The sequence below is a fragment of the Falco rusticolus genome, chromosome 9 (genome assembly GCF_015220075.1).
Source record: "Falco rusticolus isolate bFalRus1 chromosome 9, bFalRus1.pri, whole genome shotgun sequence".
NCBI lineage: Eukaryota > Metazoa > Chordata > Aves > Falconiformes > Falconidae > Falco > Falco rusticolus.
Window position 1 is genome coordinate 5,286,038 of NC_051195.1, and position 18,337 is coordinate 5,304,374.

The following is an 18,337-nucleotide window of genomic DNA, read 5'->3' on the forward strand; positions in this document are numbered from 1 at the left end:
GGGAGGCATAACAAACATGGCGGCGGCGGCGGAGGCGGGCGGCGGTCGCGGCGCGGGGCGGCGGTGGTGAGTAACGTCCTCTCCTTCACGCCCTCCCCCCCCTTCCCCGCGCTGTGAGGGGGCTCGGTAGCGTGGCCGGCCACCCTCTAGGTAGCTGTAGCAGTGGTGGCTGGTGCCGTGACACGCCTGCCTGGCGGCCGCGGGGCCCCCGGTGAGGCCTCCCTTTGACGTGAGGGGGGCCGCGGCTTCCCTGCGGGCAGCCGGTGGGCAGCGGCGGGGGAAGGACGGGCGGGGATGGCCGCGCTGCCCCGCTGGGGGCGGCGGGCTGGGCCAGCCGGCGCAGCCCCTCGGCTTCTCCCTTGTGGGAAGCGGGGGGACGGGGCAGGCAGGCTGGCGCGGGGGTCCCCGCGGCCCTGTGGCTTCCCGCGGTCCTGTCGGTTCCCGCCCAGGCGTGCGGGCGCGGCGGGCAGCGGGCAGCGCGGGGTGTCGCACCGCTGGCCGAGGTTGCCGTGGCAGGTGACAGGTCGCGGGGCTCGTCCCGGCGGCCGCCGGCGCTGCGATTCCCCTTCCCACGGGCACAACTGCCTGAGAAGGAGCAGGAGGGCCTTGGTTGAGAGTTTGGGATCGTTCCTCCTTCGTTATTTTAGTTTTAAGTCATTTGCACCAGGAAAAAAAATGAGACTAGTGCAGAGAGATTCCCCCTTTTCTTCCTTAATTCCCTAAAAGAAAACGTGATGCATATATGTGCTTGTAGTCATGTTATTTTATTCTCTTATAATTACTACAGTGTGAGTTCTTGCTGGCTGTGTTGAAGTACTGGTTGTTCTGCGTCTGAATTATTTTGTTTGGTAGAATTCTTGAGGCAAAATATTTATAACGCCTTTCATCCTAGCGCATCCTGTGGCGCTTCTCAGGCAATAAACTCGGTACACATCAACACTATAACTAGTGTTAAATCCAGCAGTTGTGCCTGTGTAGAAAATGAATAACCAGTATTCTACCCGTCGGCATATAAAGCTGGAGAAGATGTAGTTGCCTATGCAGAAAACGTTCTGTGTAAATAGAACTTGAGGACCATTCAGTGTGATCAGTCCATTCGAGTGCCTGAAACATGAGCCAGTCTGCTCAGGTTTCTAGTAATTACAATTGCACTTACTGGTTTGCGGCAGCGACGACATAGCGAGCCCTGAAAAGGAGAATTGCTGGTTGTATATCTATAAAAAAACCCCTAACACAAAATCACAAAAGGTCCTTTTGTGCATAAAAATGTAGAGGTTTGAGGTGGTGCTTAAATTATGACAACTTACCTACATTGACATGAAAAAAAAGAGAATGTTTTGAAATTAAATTGATGAGGTACAGTTTTATTCAGTTGTTTACCAAAATTATGTATTTTCCCCAATCATTTTGGTTTAAATTTGCGTAATTTCTTTAAAAATTAAATGTAATTACAGAAATACAGTCAGGTAAGTTTTTCTACCTTGCAGAAAAGGGTACACAGATTCTTCAGTGAAAATATGGACCTTTAACATTGTTTCACGCTGAACCATTCAAGATTCAGAATGTTATTTAGAATTCAGAATTTATTCAATATTTAAAAACCAGAATGAATTTTAAATGGTTATTTTTTATAATTTGGTGAAAGTTGGCCTGATCAGAACTCTACCTTACATTGTCCTGTTTTTCTCTTCCATATCTTTATTTTTTATCCTGATATCTTTATTTTATTGCAGGAGACACCAACAAATGGAACATAAATTAACTTAAGTCTACATGAGGCTGGTGACACCTGAAAGAGGGTAGGCAAAATTGATTTGTAAAGATGTGTTCAAAACTGACTTGATGATGATGATAATAGTAGTAGCTGAGCATGCATCAGTATGATGTAAAAGAATATACTCATCTGGATGCCAAAAATTAACTAATGCTTGTAAATAACTTTGGAAATACGGGAGAATGTGTTTTAAGTGTGGGCTTGAACTCAGGACTTGAGTGTTTGTACGTCACCTAATGTTTTGTTTAGTAGCTATTGGAAAACAAAAGGGTATTGTTAGTTAAAATGTAGCATTATATATTATTTCTGATTACAATCTGCAGGAATAGTAATGTGACTAACTCATTGCTTTCTTTCTAACTGAATCTAAGTTCTGTCTTCACAGACTCATTGCAAGTTGAGACTGTAGATGTTTGTTACTTACAGTCCCAAAAAAGGGGATGACCAGTTACTTCTAGTGAATATTTTTATTATTTCCATGTGAAATAATGAAGTGGTGTGTTAATGGTTTAACCCCAGCTGGTAACTAAGTACCATGCAGCCACTCTCTCGCTCCCCCCTCACACAGAGGGATGGCGAGGAGAATAGGAAAGGAATGTGAAACTCAAGGGTTGAGATAAGAGCAGTAAAGTAAATCAAAAGCTGCGCATGCAAGAAAAGCAAAACAAGTAAAATCATTGACTACTTCCCATGGGCAGGCAGGTGTTCAGCCATCCCCAGGAAAGCAGTGCTCCATCGCACGTAATGATTACTTGGGAAGGCAAACACCGTAATGCCAGGTGTTTCCCCCTTCCTCCTCCTTCCCCCAGTTTATATACTCAGTGTGACATCATACGGTATGGAATAGCCCTTTGGCTAGTTCGGGTGAGCTGTCCTGGCTGTGTCCCTTCCCAGTTTCCTGTGCCTCTCCAGCTTTCTTGCTTGTTGGGCCCAAGAAACTGAAAAGCCCTTGACTTAGTATAAACATTACCTGGCAACAACTAAAACCATCAGCATCCTGTCAGCATTGTTCTCACACCAAATCCAAACCACAGCACTGCACCAGCTACTGAAAAGAAAAGTAACTCCATCCCAGCTGAGACCAGGACAAGTGGATTAAGACTTTCATGCAGGATAGGAAACTAAAATTTGGGGAGAACTATGAAATGCGGCTTTCTGTAAGGCTTCTTTCCATCTTTGCTAATCAGTGATATTCAGTTGGTTTCCCAACACTACAGTTACCGTAACTGACTTGTCCAACTCTTGGATTTTTTGGTGCCACATGCTCACCAGAGAAACTATTCAAATCATCAGTATGTGATGAATATGTGAAAGAGTGTATGCAGTCTTTTGAAAAGTTTTTGCTGGAAGTGTTTGTTGTTTTTTTTTTAAATTAAACTTAGAGCAGTAGAGTGTTAGAACCTGTCTTTCAAAATAATGTATTTTTTTCAAGTTTTTTCCTTACAGCTCATGGGGCTTGGGAAAAATAATGGACTTAGATTTCCTTTCTTTCTTTCCAGGGAAAGTGGAGAAGCTGTACTCTGTGTTTTCTATCTGACCTATTGGGAGTACATTTTGGAGCATGTTTGCTACTTAGATAGGTACTAAAATTCAGGTATGAACCATTAAAAAAAAAGGGGGGGGGGAGGGGCAAGTTGATTTTGATTATTACATCATTTTATCCAATTTGATATTGTCCTTACGTTGCTGAAATTTATTTCATCAGTAATATGTTTGGTGATTTCTGAGTTAAAAGCTAAAAATAATTTATTAGGGCTGTCAGTTTGTGCATTGAGTCATATGGTATGATGAAAGTAACCCTTCACTTAAGTTTGTTGTGGGTTTTTTTGTTTGTTTTTATGAATACATTCAAATTCAATGACATACGTGTTTTGAAAATATTTTTCCTTCTAGGTACAAGAGGCTGTAAACATAAAGAGTGAATATGGGTGAAAAGAAGCCAGAACCTTTGGACTTTGTAAAAGATTTTCAGGAATATCTCACACAGCAGACTCACCATGTAAATATGATTTCTGGAGCAGTTAGTGGAGACAAGGAAGCAGAGACTCTTCAGGGAGGTAAGCTAATTTCAGCGCTATCAATTTTTTTTTTTTTTGAGAATGACTGGATGATTTACATTTCAGATATAATTATGTAGACCACTACAATTGTATGGATGCATTTCTGATAGTGATTTTCACATCACAAAAGATGTGTATGTACCTTTCTTTTAATCAGGGTGTGTTTTTATAGTTCTGTATATTTAAAGACCAAGGGCGTGCGGAAGCAGAAGATATTTGGCATATTCGCACGGCAGGGTAGGTAGTATCCCACTGATTCTTGATTGAAATGTGTTACGTTATTCACAGCTGGGACAGAAGGTGATCAGAATGGTCTGGATCATCCTTCTGTTGAAGTTTCACTGGATGAAAACTCAGGAATGTTAGTGGATGGGTTTGAAAGGACATTTGATGGAAAGTTAAAGTGTCGATACTGCAACTATGCCAGCAAAGGAACAGCACGGCTTATAGAACATATCAGAATTCATACAGGTATGGAATATTCTGCAGTATTTTGCTGTGAGGCGTTGTGGTATTAACTCAGTGTTATGATTTGCATGTGAGGAGTAAATACCTTCAAGCAGTGTGATAGTTCTTGGAGCTACCCAACAATTGGAACTCCTTTTTTGTTGTTTTTTTTTTTTTTAAATAGATTATTTTATTAAAGGTGTACCTTGTACCTTTTCAAATTATGCAGATTCCTACTTGCATTTGTTATTGCAGACTACTGAATTTGAAGTAACTATGTATGGAAGTAAAGTTTAGAATGGAAACATCAGTGTAAATTGAAGGGCCCTAAATGTAACTTCTAGTTTTTCCTTGCTAATCAGAAAAGTGAAAAACATACATCCTGCCCCATGGAGACTTATAAGGGCTTTTCTTCCTCTGTTGTTCAGCTATGAAAATATTCCTGTTTTGTAGAACTTTCTAGATGTGGCAGTATAAAACTAATAAGAAAACTATTCATACAGGTAAAATATTCACATCAGGGTGTATCATCAAATAAGTGATTAGTAACAGTAATGAAAAGGAAAAGCATTTACTATGGCTTGTTTCAGAGCATTTGCCACTGTTGGATTTCTAAAGTTGAAAAGCAGAACTCTCAGTAAAGGTTAGAATATCCTCAACTGTTCATGAAGTCAGCTCTGACATCTTGGCAAATGAGAGAAAACAAATGAAAGGTCCTTGTGATGTCTGTCTTTGGTCCCTGTCAAGTATATTATACTGATACAGAAGACTTTATGGTTGTTAATTAGAATAATAAGAAAAAAAATTGTATTCTGCAAAGAATGGAAGTTTTGACAGGTTTCTGATCTGTTATGAACTGTCCCGGAACTTTTAAGTGTATGGTGTTGATTGTCTTGGGTAGGTGGCATTCTGGGACTCACTTTGAAGGAAACACATTGTTGTAACTTGGATGTAATTAGGTGCAGTTATTAGTCAGATTCTCATGTTGCTGTGACCCATTGCTGTGAACCGTTGCTTCTACACAGTAACTCCCAGGGTGTATTTTGGGGGAGTCAGTGCTCTTTGCACTGGTCCTGCAGTGTTGGCTTGTTTCAACAAGGTGTAACAGGATAGAAAGTGGCAGCCAACTAGAAATCCAAGAGTTCTGAGGTTCAGATTCTGAAGATCTTGGAAATTCTCGTCTTGTGCTACTGTGAGCTACCTCTGTGTGTAGCTGTGGTTGTTTTCAGATTCCCAGTGAAAGTTTTGTGTAGTTTCAGTAGTGTACAAAGTGCTGTGGCTTGTGCATTTGACACAGCATTAATGCCATGGCTTGCTGCAGATCTGCAAAGCAGCACTGTGTTTTGGAGCACTTTTTTTGGTCTAGTTTTTCATAAAGCACTTATAGCTTTGCCTACTGTTTGCCTTATATGGTATGTGGACAATAAGAAATTTTTTTATTTTAACAGCTTTGCTCGTGCAGTGCTATTTCTGAGCTTGTGGAATGAGGGCCATGTAGTAGGAGAAAAGGTATTGCAGACTTACACAGTTAATTTTTAAATGGTACTTAAAGATGCAGAAGTAACATCAACTTTAAAATTTCATGTCTTTTTAGTAGCATATAGCTAGTGCCATCTAAAATCTTGCATCCCAAGCCCACAGTTACTAATGGCCAGTTGTCAACATGGGCAGATGGACTGCTAGAAGTGTGACGGGAAACATAAATTGCTACTAGATGTTGGTGTTGTGTGTTTGCTGATTCTTGAGGTGTCTTTGATGGCTTCGGTGTGCAGGGGGGTTTTCAGAAAGAATGACTGAAATAATGTATTGTTACTTAATATCAAATGTCATACATTTTAGGTATACTAAGAAGCAAAAAATTAAATCTTCTTTAAATGTCGAAGTGTGGGTATTGGTATAGTGTCAGCATTTCTTCTCTTACTCTAGGAAGCTGCCTACCTTTTTTATATTCTCAGATCTTAGGTTAACAGTTCTTTTGTGTTTTCAGAATGCTTTCTTATCCTGCTGCTGCTTTAGGGAGCAGAGGTCCCGAAGTGGCTAGAGGGAGCGGAACAATAACTGCTGCAGGTTATGACCATTTCAGCACAGTTGCAGCATAATATATACAAAAGCAAGAAGGGTTCCAACCAAGAATTGAGATGCTGAGAAGTGTCCTCAAAAATCTCTGACCCAGTGGTTGTTGTTCAGAAGCCACACAAACTTAAGTTTTTTAGGACAAGGCATAATATTTGGGGTTTCAGCCTTGACTAACATTTTGAGTTGTTTCTCAAGGTTGTGTTATATGATATTGTTAGCATTATACCAGAAGAATGGAGCTTTACATGTGGGCTGACTATTGTCTCAGCGCTGCTGCAGGTATTCCTGTTAACAGGGTATATGCATGACACATTTGATCAAAGAAGCTTTCACAAATATCATAGGAAAAGGTAGCCAAATTGAAGGCACGCATCACTCTACTGCAAAATCATGCAGTCTGAATTATCTGTTTCAGAAAGCTAGCTAGCATTGAGAGAGGGATACAGGACATGTCAGCCTACTGTCGATTGAAGAGCTTCAGCAATTTGGACACACCTTCACATAGTGAGTGCTTTATAGCGAGGTTACTGGTTCAAACATGTCTCATGCCCAATAAAATACCAGTAACTGTACAAATGATAACAGTTCATTTCCCTACACCAATCTGTTCAGTTTTATAGCATAGACAAGAATCTCAGGCTCCCAGAGGCCTTTTATTTCTCTGTGTAGTTTCCCCTTTGCCTTATTACGATACATCTCACAATCTTAATAGAGTGCTGCATGGTGTAGTGACAACAATGCCATTTTGCCATTACCTTAATGGCTCTTCAGGAAAGCCTGGCTTTGTTTCTTTGGATAGAGACAGGGGACTCCAGAATAAGGGAAGTTTGTTTGGTTTGGTTTTCTTGTGTTTTTTCACTCAAGGGCAAGGGGATCCAAGACCTGAGTGTTGTTTGGCTCAGAAAAGTGGCAAAGGGCCAAGAGATTGATGCTGATTCAGTCACTCTGAGCCTTCATAGTCCATACAATCAAAGTAGGGACGTGATAGCCTCAGAGTAATCTAAGTAAACTGCTAGTGCATCCTGGTTAACACACAAAAATGCAGCAAGGTATCTGCCAAAGTAATTATGAACCAGGCATGATCGCGCAACAATTAAGTGCAACTTACTGCAGAATTAACATCATGTTGAGTCTGACAGCAGTGTAATTAGTAGTTCAGCAGTATTAAGGGCATACAACATGAGATGCAAATTTATATCTCTGTAACCAGTTTAGAATGAAATAAGACCATTCAGATTGACAAGTCCTTTGTGAATACGGGGAGTTTGTCAGTTGTCTTACATCATTGTTTGTACCAAATCTCCAGATCTTTACAGATGTATGTATATATATATGAATACATATGTATGCTATGGAGAAGTCAAGGTTTCAGCTGGTGCAAATAAGGTACTTGGAAGTAGCACAAAAATTACTTTCTTTCCTATTGAAGAGCCAGTAATGTAAAGAAAAAACCTATTTGGTATCCCAGGTTGTGACTCCAAATTGTGTGATGTTCCACAAGGGCTTCCTGAATCAGTCACATGCTGTCTTACGGGGCCTCTACAGTGCTTGCAGTGTAATAGTGGCCCTCACTGCATTCAGATTTCTGGCTTTTATAGTTCTAGGTGGATTTTGAAAGCCAGGAAACAGATGTATTGGCCTGTATTTAAAATAGTAGACAATGTTTCAAAAAAAATGTGAAAGCTGAAGAGAAAGGAGTCCACTCACATCTTTCTGGAGTTTGTTGTGCTGTGTGGCAAGAGAATCATTTGCACAATAGTGATTTAGGAACTGACCTGGCATTCTATGTAGGAATATGAGATGGTGCTTCATTTCAGCACCGGAACATGTGTCAAATCCTTCAGGCATTTCTACTAACATTGCACACCTGGATCTAAAAACTCCTGGAAGATCAGTCTATGAAAGGAAAATCAAAAGTCCCAAAGTACTATGTTATAAATAGGTTGGCCTCTAATCATGTCTGAAATTTTTTTAAGTACTTTTAAAAGTGTTAATGTGAGTATCTCTAAATATCATTTAATAGAAGAGCAAAGTTCCACCTATCCAAAAGGAGAATACCTGACTATCATGTGAGAGAGAGCACACAGCTGCCCAGGGATTAGCTGGCTTTTGTTTTCTTTAACTCTTTAGCCACAGGGTCCTTTTTTTCAAAATTCAGTTCTGGAGTAGATGCATGTGTGCATGTGTTATTTAGATAATAGTTCCAGGATGTTTAAAAGTAGGAGTGTTTGGAAGATGCTGAAAGGATACCCTCCCTCAATGTTGAAGCGCAGTTATCATTTAGAATGATTACATTTTGGTGGTACAGATAGTCCTGTAGCCAATGGTGTAGAAGAATGGCTGCAGAAGCATGGCCTTAGAATCTCTGAGGATCTGCACAATGCAGGCCTGGTATCAGAATAGGCCTGTAATCAGAATTGTACTGAAGTTGCTGTGCTGAAGTTAACAAGAAAGGTAGCCTTGAGCTATTCTTGAATCCTGAGACCAAGTAATTCTGTTGTGCCAACAGGCCGTGGCTGTAACAAGCTACAGCTGCTGGGAAAGCAGGTGCAGGGCCAACAAAGATAGGGACCAGTATGGGAAGATAGGGAGTAACAAACTACAAGGCTGAAGCACAGCAACACAATTAGCTACATGGATAGAATGCTTATTTTAGTCATGATAATTAGGGGTGTGAGAACTGCGCGCGTTTAGAGACTACTAACCAATTATATTTCTGCTTTACAAATATGCAGCTCCCAGTTAGCTACTTTTTGTTCCATGCAAAGCCTTTTTCAAGCACTCTATGAGATGCTATGGGCTAACCTCCTTTAATTTTCCAGGTGAGAAGCCACACAGATGCCATTTGTGTCCTTTTGCATCAGCTTATGAACGTCATCTGGAAGCTCACATGCGATCGCATACTGGTGAAAAACCATACAAATGTGAATTGTGCTCCTTTCGCTGCAGTGACAGAAGCAACTTATCTCATCACCGCAGACGCAAACATAAAATGGTGCCTATCAAGGGTACAAGGTCTTCCCTAAGCAGCAAGAAAATGTGGGGGGTTTTGCAGAAGAAGACCAGCAATTTGGGGTACAGCAGAAGAGCATTAATTAATTTGAGTCCACCTTCCATGGTGGTTCAGAAACCAGACTACCTTAATGATTTCACTCATGAGATCCCAAATATCCAGACTGAAGCATATGAGAGCATGACAAAAACAACCCAGAGCAGTGGGTTGCCAAGAGAGCCGCAAGACCTTATGGTAGATAATCCTTTAAACCAGCTCTCTACATTAGCCGGACAGTTATCTAGCTTGCCACCTGAAAACCAAAATCCAGCCTCTCCAGATGTTGTTTCCTGTCAAGATGAAAAGCCTTTCATGATACAGCAGCCTGCTGCACCTGCAGTAGTTTCAGCTGTGTCAGCAAATATTCCTCAAAGTTCATCTCCAACCAGCCCAGACCCTCGGCCTACACACAATCAAAGGAACTATAGTCCCGTGGCAGGTCCCAGCAGTGATCGCAGTGCCCACACCAGTACTCCCAGCATAAGTAACAGTCAACCAAGTACTCCAGCTCCAACCCTTCCGGTTCAGGACCCGCAGCTTCTGCATCACTGCCAACACTGTGACATGTACTTTGCGGACAATATCCTTTATACTATTCACATGGGATGTCATGGATTTGAAAATCCTTTTCAGTGCAACATATGTGGGTGTAAGTGTAAAAATAAGTATGACTTTGCTTGCCATTTTGCAAGAGGCCAACATAGTCAACATTGACTGAGAACATGCTTTCATTTAGTTTTTTAACATATTACAGTATATTTTTCATACTTCCTGAAGGAAAGCTTGCACATTCCCGTATGAATCTTCACATTAATCATTTTGACAAGGGAGGCAAATTTGTTTCTATGTTGTCATAAAACTTGCCAGGGAAATTTTGTATAAGATGTGGTTGTTATTTCATACGTAGCCTTTCAAAAAAAGCTGAGATAGTGCTATAAGAATTGGAATGCATTCACATGCTTTTGTTGCTGAATTTAAGTTGCTTGCACTTAATCCCAGTAAACATTCTACAAATGTAGAAGCAGAGTGTGTCCTGAGATACAGGATGCAATTATCAGACTATTAACTAGGCAAGACAAAATATATTAACCATAAGATATGAAAGGTTAATGCAGTGACACATATGACTACTTTGGAGATGTACTTACCCATAAAAAATTAGCTACTCCAAACTGGAAAAACAAACAGAAGCAACTTTCACATACAAATTCAATTTGGTGTAAAACTTGCTTTAATGTGATGGAGGTTAATAATAAGTTTTTCCTTAATATAGTCTAAACTCTTCACACCTAGGGCTCAAATACTAATTTAACTATTATTTTAAAAACTCCTCACAAAACTAGAAGATAGCAGATTATTGTGAATGAAACTCTGGCAGAAAAAAAGGAAGTTAAAATCTTGTCATTCACTAGTTATACAAAAGAAAAATAAAGTGAGACACCTTACTTTAAACTACACTTCGCAAAATTTTACATCATTCTTTATAAAAGAAGGTAATTGTAAAACAGTCATAATAAAGAACTTGTAGAACTAATATATATTCCATGAGATTTTTAACTGCCTTAAACTAATTTGTACAGATACTTAAAATTTGCACAATTAGACTTCTGTCTTGCAGATAGAAGTTCTAATAGAAACAAACAAGAAGTTTACAAATTAAAAGTCATTTGTTCAGTTTCATCCTGGGCCAAGCTACAACTGATAGGTTGCCTGTATGTTTGGAAGTTTTATAAGCAGGTCTATTGTAAACTTCAGCTAACTTGGAAGTCAGTTTGTCTTGTTCCCTCCCCCAGATCTGCTGTTCTTCTAGTGTGCTAGAAATAAGGGGAGGGGCTTCTGGGTTTTCTGAACTGGTCGTGTAGTAGGTAAAGAAATGCCAGCTAACGACATTGGAAGTCATTGTGATTAATAATTGTAGGTGGCAAATGGTAACTGAAGATGTACGTGAAGTCCATTGCACATGTTTATTTTTTTTATACTGTACATCTTACTTTAGAAGCACCTAGGCTAACAGACAGGCACTTTAAACCTAGCAAAACTAATAAAAGCTCTTAATGTGCTACACAGGAATTTGTAATGTTTCAAAAAAGTGAAGAACTGTTACATTTCCCATTATTTAGACATGCACTTTTATCTTAGTTTGTCTTATTTGAGACAAATTAAAGCTTCCCTTATATGTTCCCCTTTTACTGTCAACAAAGTATGGCAGCAAATATATTTTGTTAAAAGCAGGAAGATTTTACTAACGTTCTGCAAGTCAGTGGTTGGAATCTGAATAGCAAATGTTTGGCTTATTCAAATTGATATTGTTACGGGAGCTAAAGCTTCCTGAAGCCAATGGAAAAACTTACAATGACTTCGGTGTAAGGTCAACGCAGGAAAAACCACCCTTCTGAGAATTCTAGCTTTAGAATTAATTTTCAGTTTAATGAATTAGAAATTTGAGAACCAAATATCTTTCACTGTACCTAACCTACTTACTGTTGAATTTTCCATGCTTAAGTAACCAGCTGAAGGAACTGGATTCTTGGCTGCACATAGTCTTGTAGCGGTGAGATCAAAAATACACGGTTGAAGTATTTCTTATGTAGTAAAGATGGATGATAACATACTCTCACTCCTAAAAAGATTTTTGGTTTCAGGCCTGGTTCAAAATCCTTTTCAGTGCATTTGTGAAACAATCTGATTTTCATTTTTAATAATGATACTCTTTATAATTCCAAAATATCCCTTAGTTGCTTTATACTTTTTAAATTTATTTTATAGGCAAAACCGCAACTCTGTGTGCGTAAACATACAGAGAGAGCCCTTTATGTTAATGACTAAAAGTTGACTGAACTGGAATCCAGTAGGAAGTTACTGCTCCTGTACAGGTTTTGTAACTTGACTTTTCTAGTCAAAGAATGTAGAAATTACAGCTCTCTTTTGATCACATATTGATACATTCTACAATCTGGATTTAGGTAGAACACAACAACAGACGTTACTGGTGAAGACTATTACAATTAGCAATTTATAGAGATAATTTTCCTTGCCTTTTGGTAGATGGTGCAAACGTCTATTCCTAGGCTCTGGCAACTCCAAGATTCTGAAATGGTGGATCATAGCAGCCAAGTACTCGTTGGTTTGCAGCTCCAGCCTTTCTCCCTCTTGGTATCGGTAGGGAGATGAACTCCAGTGAGTGCAAATGTTTGAGATTTCATCCTTCTGATCTATTAGGACTTTCACTGGCAGTGCCTGCAAACATTATAGACTTTTCGTTTTGCATCAGCTAATGATTTGGCAATTTAGAAGAATGACTTCTGAACCATGATGCCCGTGAATGAAATTTGAGATAGGAGAACAGGTAGGTCACTACTAGAGGTAGCTGGTAGCAAGAGGAAGCCTGCAAGATCTTACTGAAAACGGGCCCTCATTTAGGAGGGGATCCTCTGTTGCTGGAGAACACATGTTCTTAATAGTAGAACTCAGTATGAAAAAGAAAATCTAACCCCAAACCTTGCAAATTGTTGTTTACAAGTGTTCTAATACTGCTGACTTCATACCGTTGTTTCTCCTTCAAAGTACCTAAGAAAATCAGCTTGGACATCTATGAACTGTTGACCAATGATAAAAATAATTATTTTTCCTTCTTTCCTTGTGCAAGCTCCTATTTGCAGGGTGGATTCATAGGCAGCAGCAGGCTTTGGTATCTGGACTGGGATTCTTAATTTTCTGATGTAATACCGTATGCTCAGTTGTGCCAAACAGTACACTGACTGATCTGTTTCCTTGTCTACTGAGTAGGTTTGTAAGGTGTATTTTCCTATTAGTTTTTCTTAATTTTGTACATGCTATTTACTGTAATTTAAAGACCAGAATGAGTACTGGAAAATTGTTTTAGAGTATGATTCTGACTATTTCCTTGCACAGGCAGGCCTTACTCTGAATCAGTGAGAGATATTTGTCAGGAATTGTGGACTTGAGTCCTTGGTTAGTAAGACTTTTCATATTGAGTTCTCCATGTGCTACGCTGCACTAACTTTTTTCTTTTTTTTTTTTTAAAAACAACAAATCCTTATAAGGTGGTGATTAGCATTGTAACTTGTATTAACAGGCAAGTTTGGGAATGAGCTGAAATTTTTCCATAGCTTGACTCTGTTGTAGTTGCAAAACATTAACTTTGTGGATTTTTTTGTTTTTATTGTAATAGATTATTCTATAGATTTGTTGAAATTTTTAACATGCACTATTGACAGTACTCAATACAGACTTACTATTATGAGGCTGAACATCTTAGTAGATTATCTCAGTTAATACTTAAACCAACTGGGAAGCAGCTAATAGGGAAAAATAATTGTTTTTTCAGATATATGTTCAGATGCAGAGGATTTTGACATAAAATGCTGGTTGGCATTTTAACACAAAACTCTGTGCTGGAATACATGTTCCAACAGTGTTTCCTAGCAAAACGATCTGTTGTTACTTATTTTGTTCCAGAATGTTTGGGGAGTTTGCTCGTTTGGTTTTTGTTTCTTTTTGACAAAGGGAATGTAATTTAGAAGTCTTCACTGGCAAGTTTTCTGTTAATTTTAATCTATGGCAAATGGATGTTCTGCTGCAGGAAATCTATCCCCTGCTGAAACATTTTTCATTGAGCAATCTTTGTGTATGTGCTTCTAAGTACCTGCTTTGTTAATAATATGTATTTCAGTGTAAAGAGCATATTTTGTATGCAAAAATGAAACCTGTTAGAGTTGTAAAATAAATTTAATTGTGTAGTGAATGTTTTCAGATGACAGTTAAATCTGAAGTAACTCTGCTATATCTGGTGTAGTTCATGTTGTGAAGCTTTGCTTTTGTAAGATAGGAATAAAATAACACTTTCTAATTAAGTTGCATGTTAATTCTTAGTTGCCTATGCTTCAACAGGTGGAACTGGTGAACTGCTCATGACTAGGTGTGGTCTAGATATGGTAAGGAAGGTAAGCTTACCTGCTGGGTAAGCAAGGAACAGTGCCTTTGTTTTGTCTACTCTAATTGAAAAGGCTTCATTTTATTGCTGACATAGGACGTGCTTCTTTTCCTTTCTGCTGTTAATCTTGCACATTTGGTCATCTTCCAAATTTTTTGTTTCCTCATACTCGGATCCCCTTTTTATCAAGAGCGTTTGTATGTCTGAAATCAGTTTTTATCGTGGTGAGGTGGTTGTCGCTGCCTATGGAACTTCTGTGTATGTTGTTATGAGCAACTCTGAAGGCACCACGTTTTAAGTTGACATCGGAGTTAATCCTACATGCGTGCATACATGCATGCAGTTCTCAAGTTTCTGGTTCTTTGCAGTTTGTCAGGGAAATAAGCAGAGAAGCCTAGAGCCATCCCATCTCGCTTCTTGGTTTTATACCTTCCCAGGCATGTATTCTCTGGAGGTGCTCAGGTAGCCGATTGACAGAGCACAGCAGGTCACCATCCAACGTGCTCTTCTAAACCTAAGCTGAAGGAGGCTCTGGGAAAGCTGATCCAGACCGGGGTTAGTCTCGCTGTAAGCAGGAAACAGGACTAGGGGACTTCTATGTGTTCCCCCCAGGCTAACTTTTTCTGTGATTCTGTGAAATTTCAATAAAATCTAAGGATGGTTTGGTTTTGGCTTGATATTCAAAGTACGCTAGACTGTTTCTCTTCCATAATAAGGGAGGAAGAGTTAGACAAGGCACAAGCCTCCAAAGGAGAAGGCTTTATCTCTTAGATGCTTTCAGTGGTACTGCTCAAGGAATAAACACTCTGGGCTCTTAGAAAACACCACCATTCTCTATGTCATTATTTTAAAATATATTTATTAACTACATTGCTTGCTCCATGTTGGAATGCAGAGATGAAACTTGCAGCAGGGTCTGAATATTGATTTTGTATGCAAATTTGTTTTTTCAAGTTATTTCCTTGCCGCAAGTCTTCCAGAAGTTCTGCTTTGAGTTTGTTGAGCTCTTCTGCCAGGCTCTTCATCTCACTTGGGAGTATGTTTTTATCTAAAAGAAAATTAAAGCTGAAATTTTAACGTGATCCTTAAAGATAAAATTTACAGATTCTTGACTCGCACTACAAGTAACTTTGACCAGACTTTGGAAGAAGGTGATTGCTTTGGTCACACCCGCAGGGTTGGGATTCCTTAACAGTTTACCCCAAGGGAATTTCATAGGCTTAGTCTTACGTTGCCAGCTAGCACCTAGAACATGCTGCACATACCTTTTGCATCCTTCATTGCCTGAGAGATGATTCGTCTGCACGTCTGATCAGCCTGATGGACAGCACTAGCTGCACAGATTGCTCGATCTGCTTCCTAGCCAGGGTGACCAACAGAGAGGAAGAATACGTGCAAACGCATTAAACTTGATTTAGGCTGCCATCAACATTTGAAGGACTCTTTGAAAACAAGTAAAACATTAGCAGCAACTTGATGACCAGTGCAGTGCGCACCTGCTCTGTTGAATTCAGAGGTGGGTATGTGCGATGTTAAGAAGTGAACATTATTTTCCTTAGTGTGATGTGACAGCTCCAAAACCTTTTTACTACTCTAGAACATATAACAGTATTCTTAAAGGTAGTTTAGTCGCTTAACTTAATAAGGTGATAGAAGTACCCATTTGAAATAGGATTAACTCTTTGTGTATGCTTTTGCAATCAAGAAGTGCAATCGCTTTTCTCAGTTTCTGTCATTGTGGTGTTCTGAATACAATTTAGGATTAACTAACTTGCTCATTCACCATTATCCGAAAGAGCTGCAACAGTGAAGAGAAGCCTTGCTACCTTTTGCTCAGTGTCTTCCTCATTTTGCTTCACTGGATTTTCCAAAGCAGTGGCCAGCAAACTAATTATCTGCTCACTAAGAAAAAAAATAACAGAGTAAACCACATTAATCAAACAGTTTCGCTGAAGATTTTTCTTTCATTTTGTGATGACACCTCATCACAGAAAAAAAAGCAAGTCCAGTTAAATTTATGAGGCAATCAATGAAATAATCTTTATACAGCAAGTTAGATGAAAAACAATTACAGCTAAAACTACAGCCAATTATTTCCAGTCTTAAAAGTTTCAGACAATTCACATAGATTTTCAGCAGCAGTTTAGTAACACAGTTTGGAGGTTAACTCTGCAAAGAATGATGGCCATGAGTTCCTGACAACTGGCGTGTATTCTGTGTAGCTGACAGGCTTCCAAAAATCGCCATATGGAATGTTTTTTACATACTGTTCAGGCACAGTGAAAAGCTTCTACCCCCCCTGTTCATGAAAATGGTACTTAGTGAAAACCCCAGCATCAACCCGGTAGCATACTCATCCTCTGGAGCGCCATCCAAACTTTTCAGAATGAGGCTGTTCTGTTCCCAAGCGTTCTTCTTGGGATCTGGCATTTCTATTTTTCTTGCCATTAGATATATTGTCTGGTCAGGTACTGGACGGCTTCTTAGACAATTTCTCTGCAAGCAGCATTCAAGTGGACACTCTAAAAATAACTGGCAGAAGCTCAAGGAATCTAAAAGAACATAAACAGCCGAGTTTACCTTTAAGCTATTAAAGCAAAGCATTCTAAGTGCAACATGCAGGAGAAAGGCTTTACATAAATGAAGAATTTCTACACTAGTTCTGAGCCTGAAATGAATATGAACAATTTTACCTTCCAGGCTGCTCAAGTAGTAATTTCTGAGATCAACACATATAAGAATGGTTTGGAGTGACCTAGCATTTCTAATGACGCAGTAATAAAGGTGATGCTTACTGTACTGCAGGAATCTAACAATTAAGAGTTACAAATGTTCCACATGAGCATGTAAAGAATGGGAGTTAAAGCACGCTGAATTTCCAACAAAGCTGAAAAGGTTCTTGTGTGTAGGAACAAAGAGTAATTACATTTTCGAGCCAGCTGGTACACCTCATATCTCATGCTCTGGTAATAAAAATTGTCATCCAAGATGAGGTAGAGCGGCCTAGACGTGCCTGGAGGTGCCCAGCAAGGGCCAGGTCCGGCCTGTCCCTCCGGCGGGCAGAGCAGGCCCTGCCGCTGGCAGCAGGCCAGCAAGCGGTGCCAGGCGGCCGGCGGGGCGGGGGCGGCCTGGGGGTCCTCACCGAGCAGCGCCCGCAGGACGCGCTCCAGGCACTGCAGCAGCTCGCGTCGGCTCCGCTTCCAGCAGGGCGGCTGCGGGGGAAGGCAGCGAGGGGTGAGGGCCCGCGCCGCTCCGCTCCAGCACCCCTGCCAGGCCCCGACCCCCCCCGCTACTCCCCAGGCCCCGGCCCTCCGGCAGGCTCCGGCCCCCCGGCCCCCAGCCGCCCGCCCGGCCCTCCGCCGCTCTCCAGGCCCCGACCCCCGGCCCCGGCCCTGGCCCTCCGCCGCCCCCCAGGCCTCGGCCCCGGCCTCGGCCCCGGGACGCGCCGCGCTGCCTGGCAACGGCCGTCGCGCAGCCAGTGACGCTGCTGAGCGGCGCCTCGGGTGGCCAATGAGAGCAGAGGGCGCGCCGCGGGAAGGCGGAGAGCCGCACTGACCAGCGGCCCCGCCCCCGGCTCGCGCGGGCGGAAGGCCTCCGGCGGGATCAGCTCGTCGTAGGCCAGCAGCGCGCAGGCCCAGCCCCGGCGCTGCGGCAGGCGGCGGCGCAGGGCGCGGCCCAGCGTGGACTTGCCGGCGGCCGGCAGCCCCCCAGCACGCACAGCCCCACCCGCGCGCGCCCGCCGCCGCCCCGCCGCTCCGCCGCCGCCGCCAGCGCCGCCACCGGCCCGGTAGCCGTCCGGGACTGCCGCCGCTCTGCGCATGCGCGGGGCCGCCGGGCGGGGCGGGGCGGGGCGGGAACCGCCGGCCTCACTCGCCGGTTAATTGGATAATGAGCTAAATATTGCATCTGAGTCGGGCGGCTGCGCGAGCCCGGCCGTGGGGTCTGTTACGAACATAAAATCGAGATGCTACTAC

The 18,337-nt window shown here is 41.5% G+C and overlaps 2 protein-coding genes across 3 annotated transcripts; one reads left to right on the forward strand and one right to left on the reverse strand.

Moving 5' to 3' along the window:
* The first annotated feature begins 23 nt into the window (after nt 1-23).
* On the forward strand, nt 24-14,279 carry IKZF5 (IKAROS family zinc finger 5). 2 transcript variants are annotated; one of them, XM_037399195.1, is made up of 7 exons: nt 24-66; nt 1,734-1,799; nt 3,274-3,368; nt 3,668-3,831; nt 4,123-4,305; nt 9,180-10,058; nt 12,455-14,279. In XM_037399195.1, the coding sequence occupies exons 4-7, from the start codon at nt 3,699-3,701 to the stop codon at nt 12,475-12,477; spliced, it is 1,218 nt and encodes a 405-aa protein (XP_037255092.1). In that variant the 5' UTR covers nt 24-66; nt 1,734-1,799; nt 3,274-3,368; nt 3,668-3,698; the 3' UTR covers nt 12,478-14,279. The 2 variants fall into 2 exon arrangements, with proteins under 2 accessions (XP_037255092.1, XP_037255091.1); XM_037399194.1 differs by having other exon boundaries at nt 9,180-14,279.
* On the reverse strand, nt 13,453-18,269 carry PSTK (phosphoseryl-tRNA kinase). Its single transcript, XM_037400063.1, is given in 7 exon segments — nt 13,453-15,411; nt 15,629-15,722; nt 16,190-16,265; nt 16,717-16,915; nt 17,290-17,575; nt 17,920-18,071; nt 18,074-18,269. Coding segments are annotated over 7 exon segments (1,209 nt in total). The 3' UTR covers nt 13,453-15,205.
* Between the last annotated feature and the right edge of the window lie 68 nt (nt 18,270-18,337).

Coding starts and splice junctions, on each gene's coding strand:
- IKZF5 (XM_037399194.1), top strand. CDS start 3,699: ATGGGTGAAAAGAAGCCAGAACCTTTGGACTTTGTAAAAGATTTTCAG. Junction 3,832..4,122: donor AGCAGAGACTCTTCAGGGAG/GTAAGCTAATTT, acceptor CGTTATTCACAG/CTGGGACAGAAGGTGATCAG. Junction 4,306..9,179: donor ACATATCAGAATTCATACAG/GTATGGAATATT, acceptor TTAATTTTCCAG/GTGAGAAGCCACACAGATGC.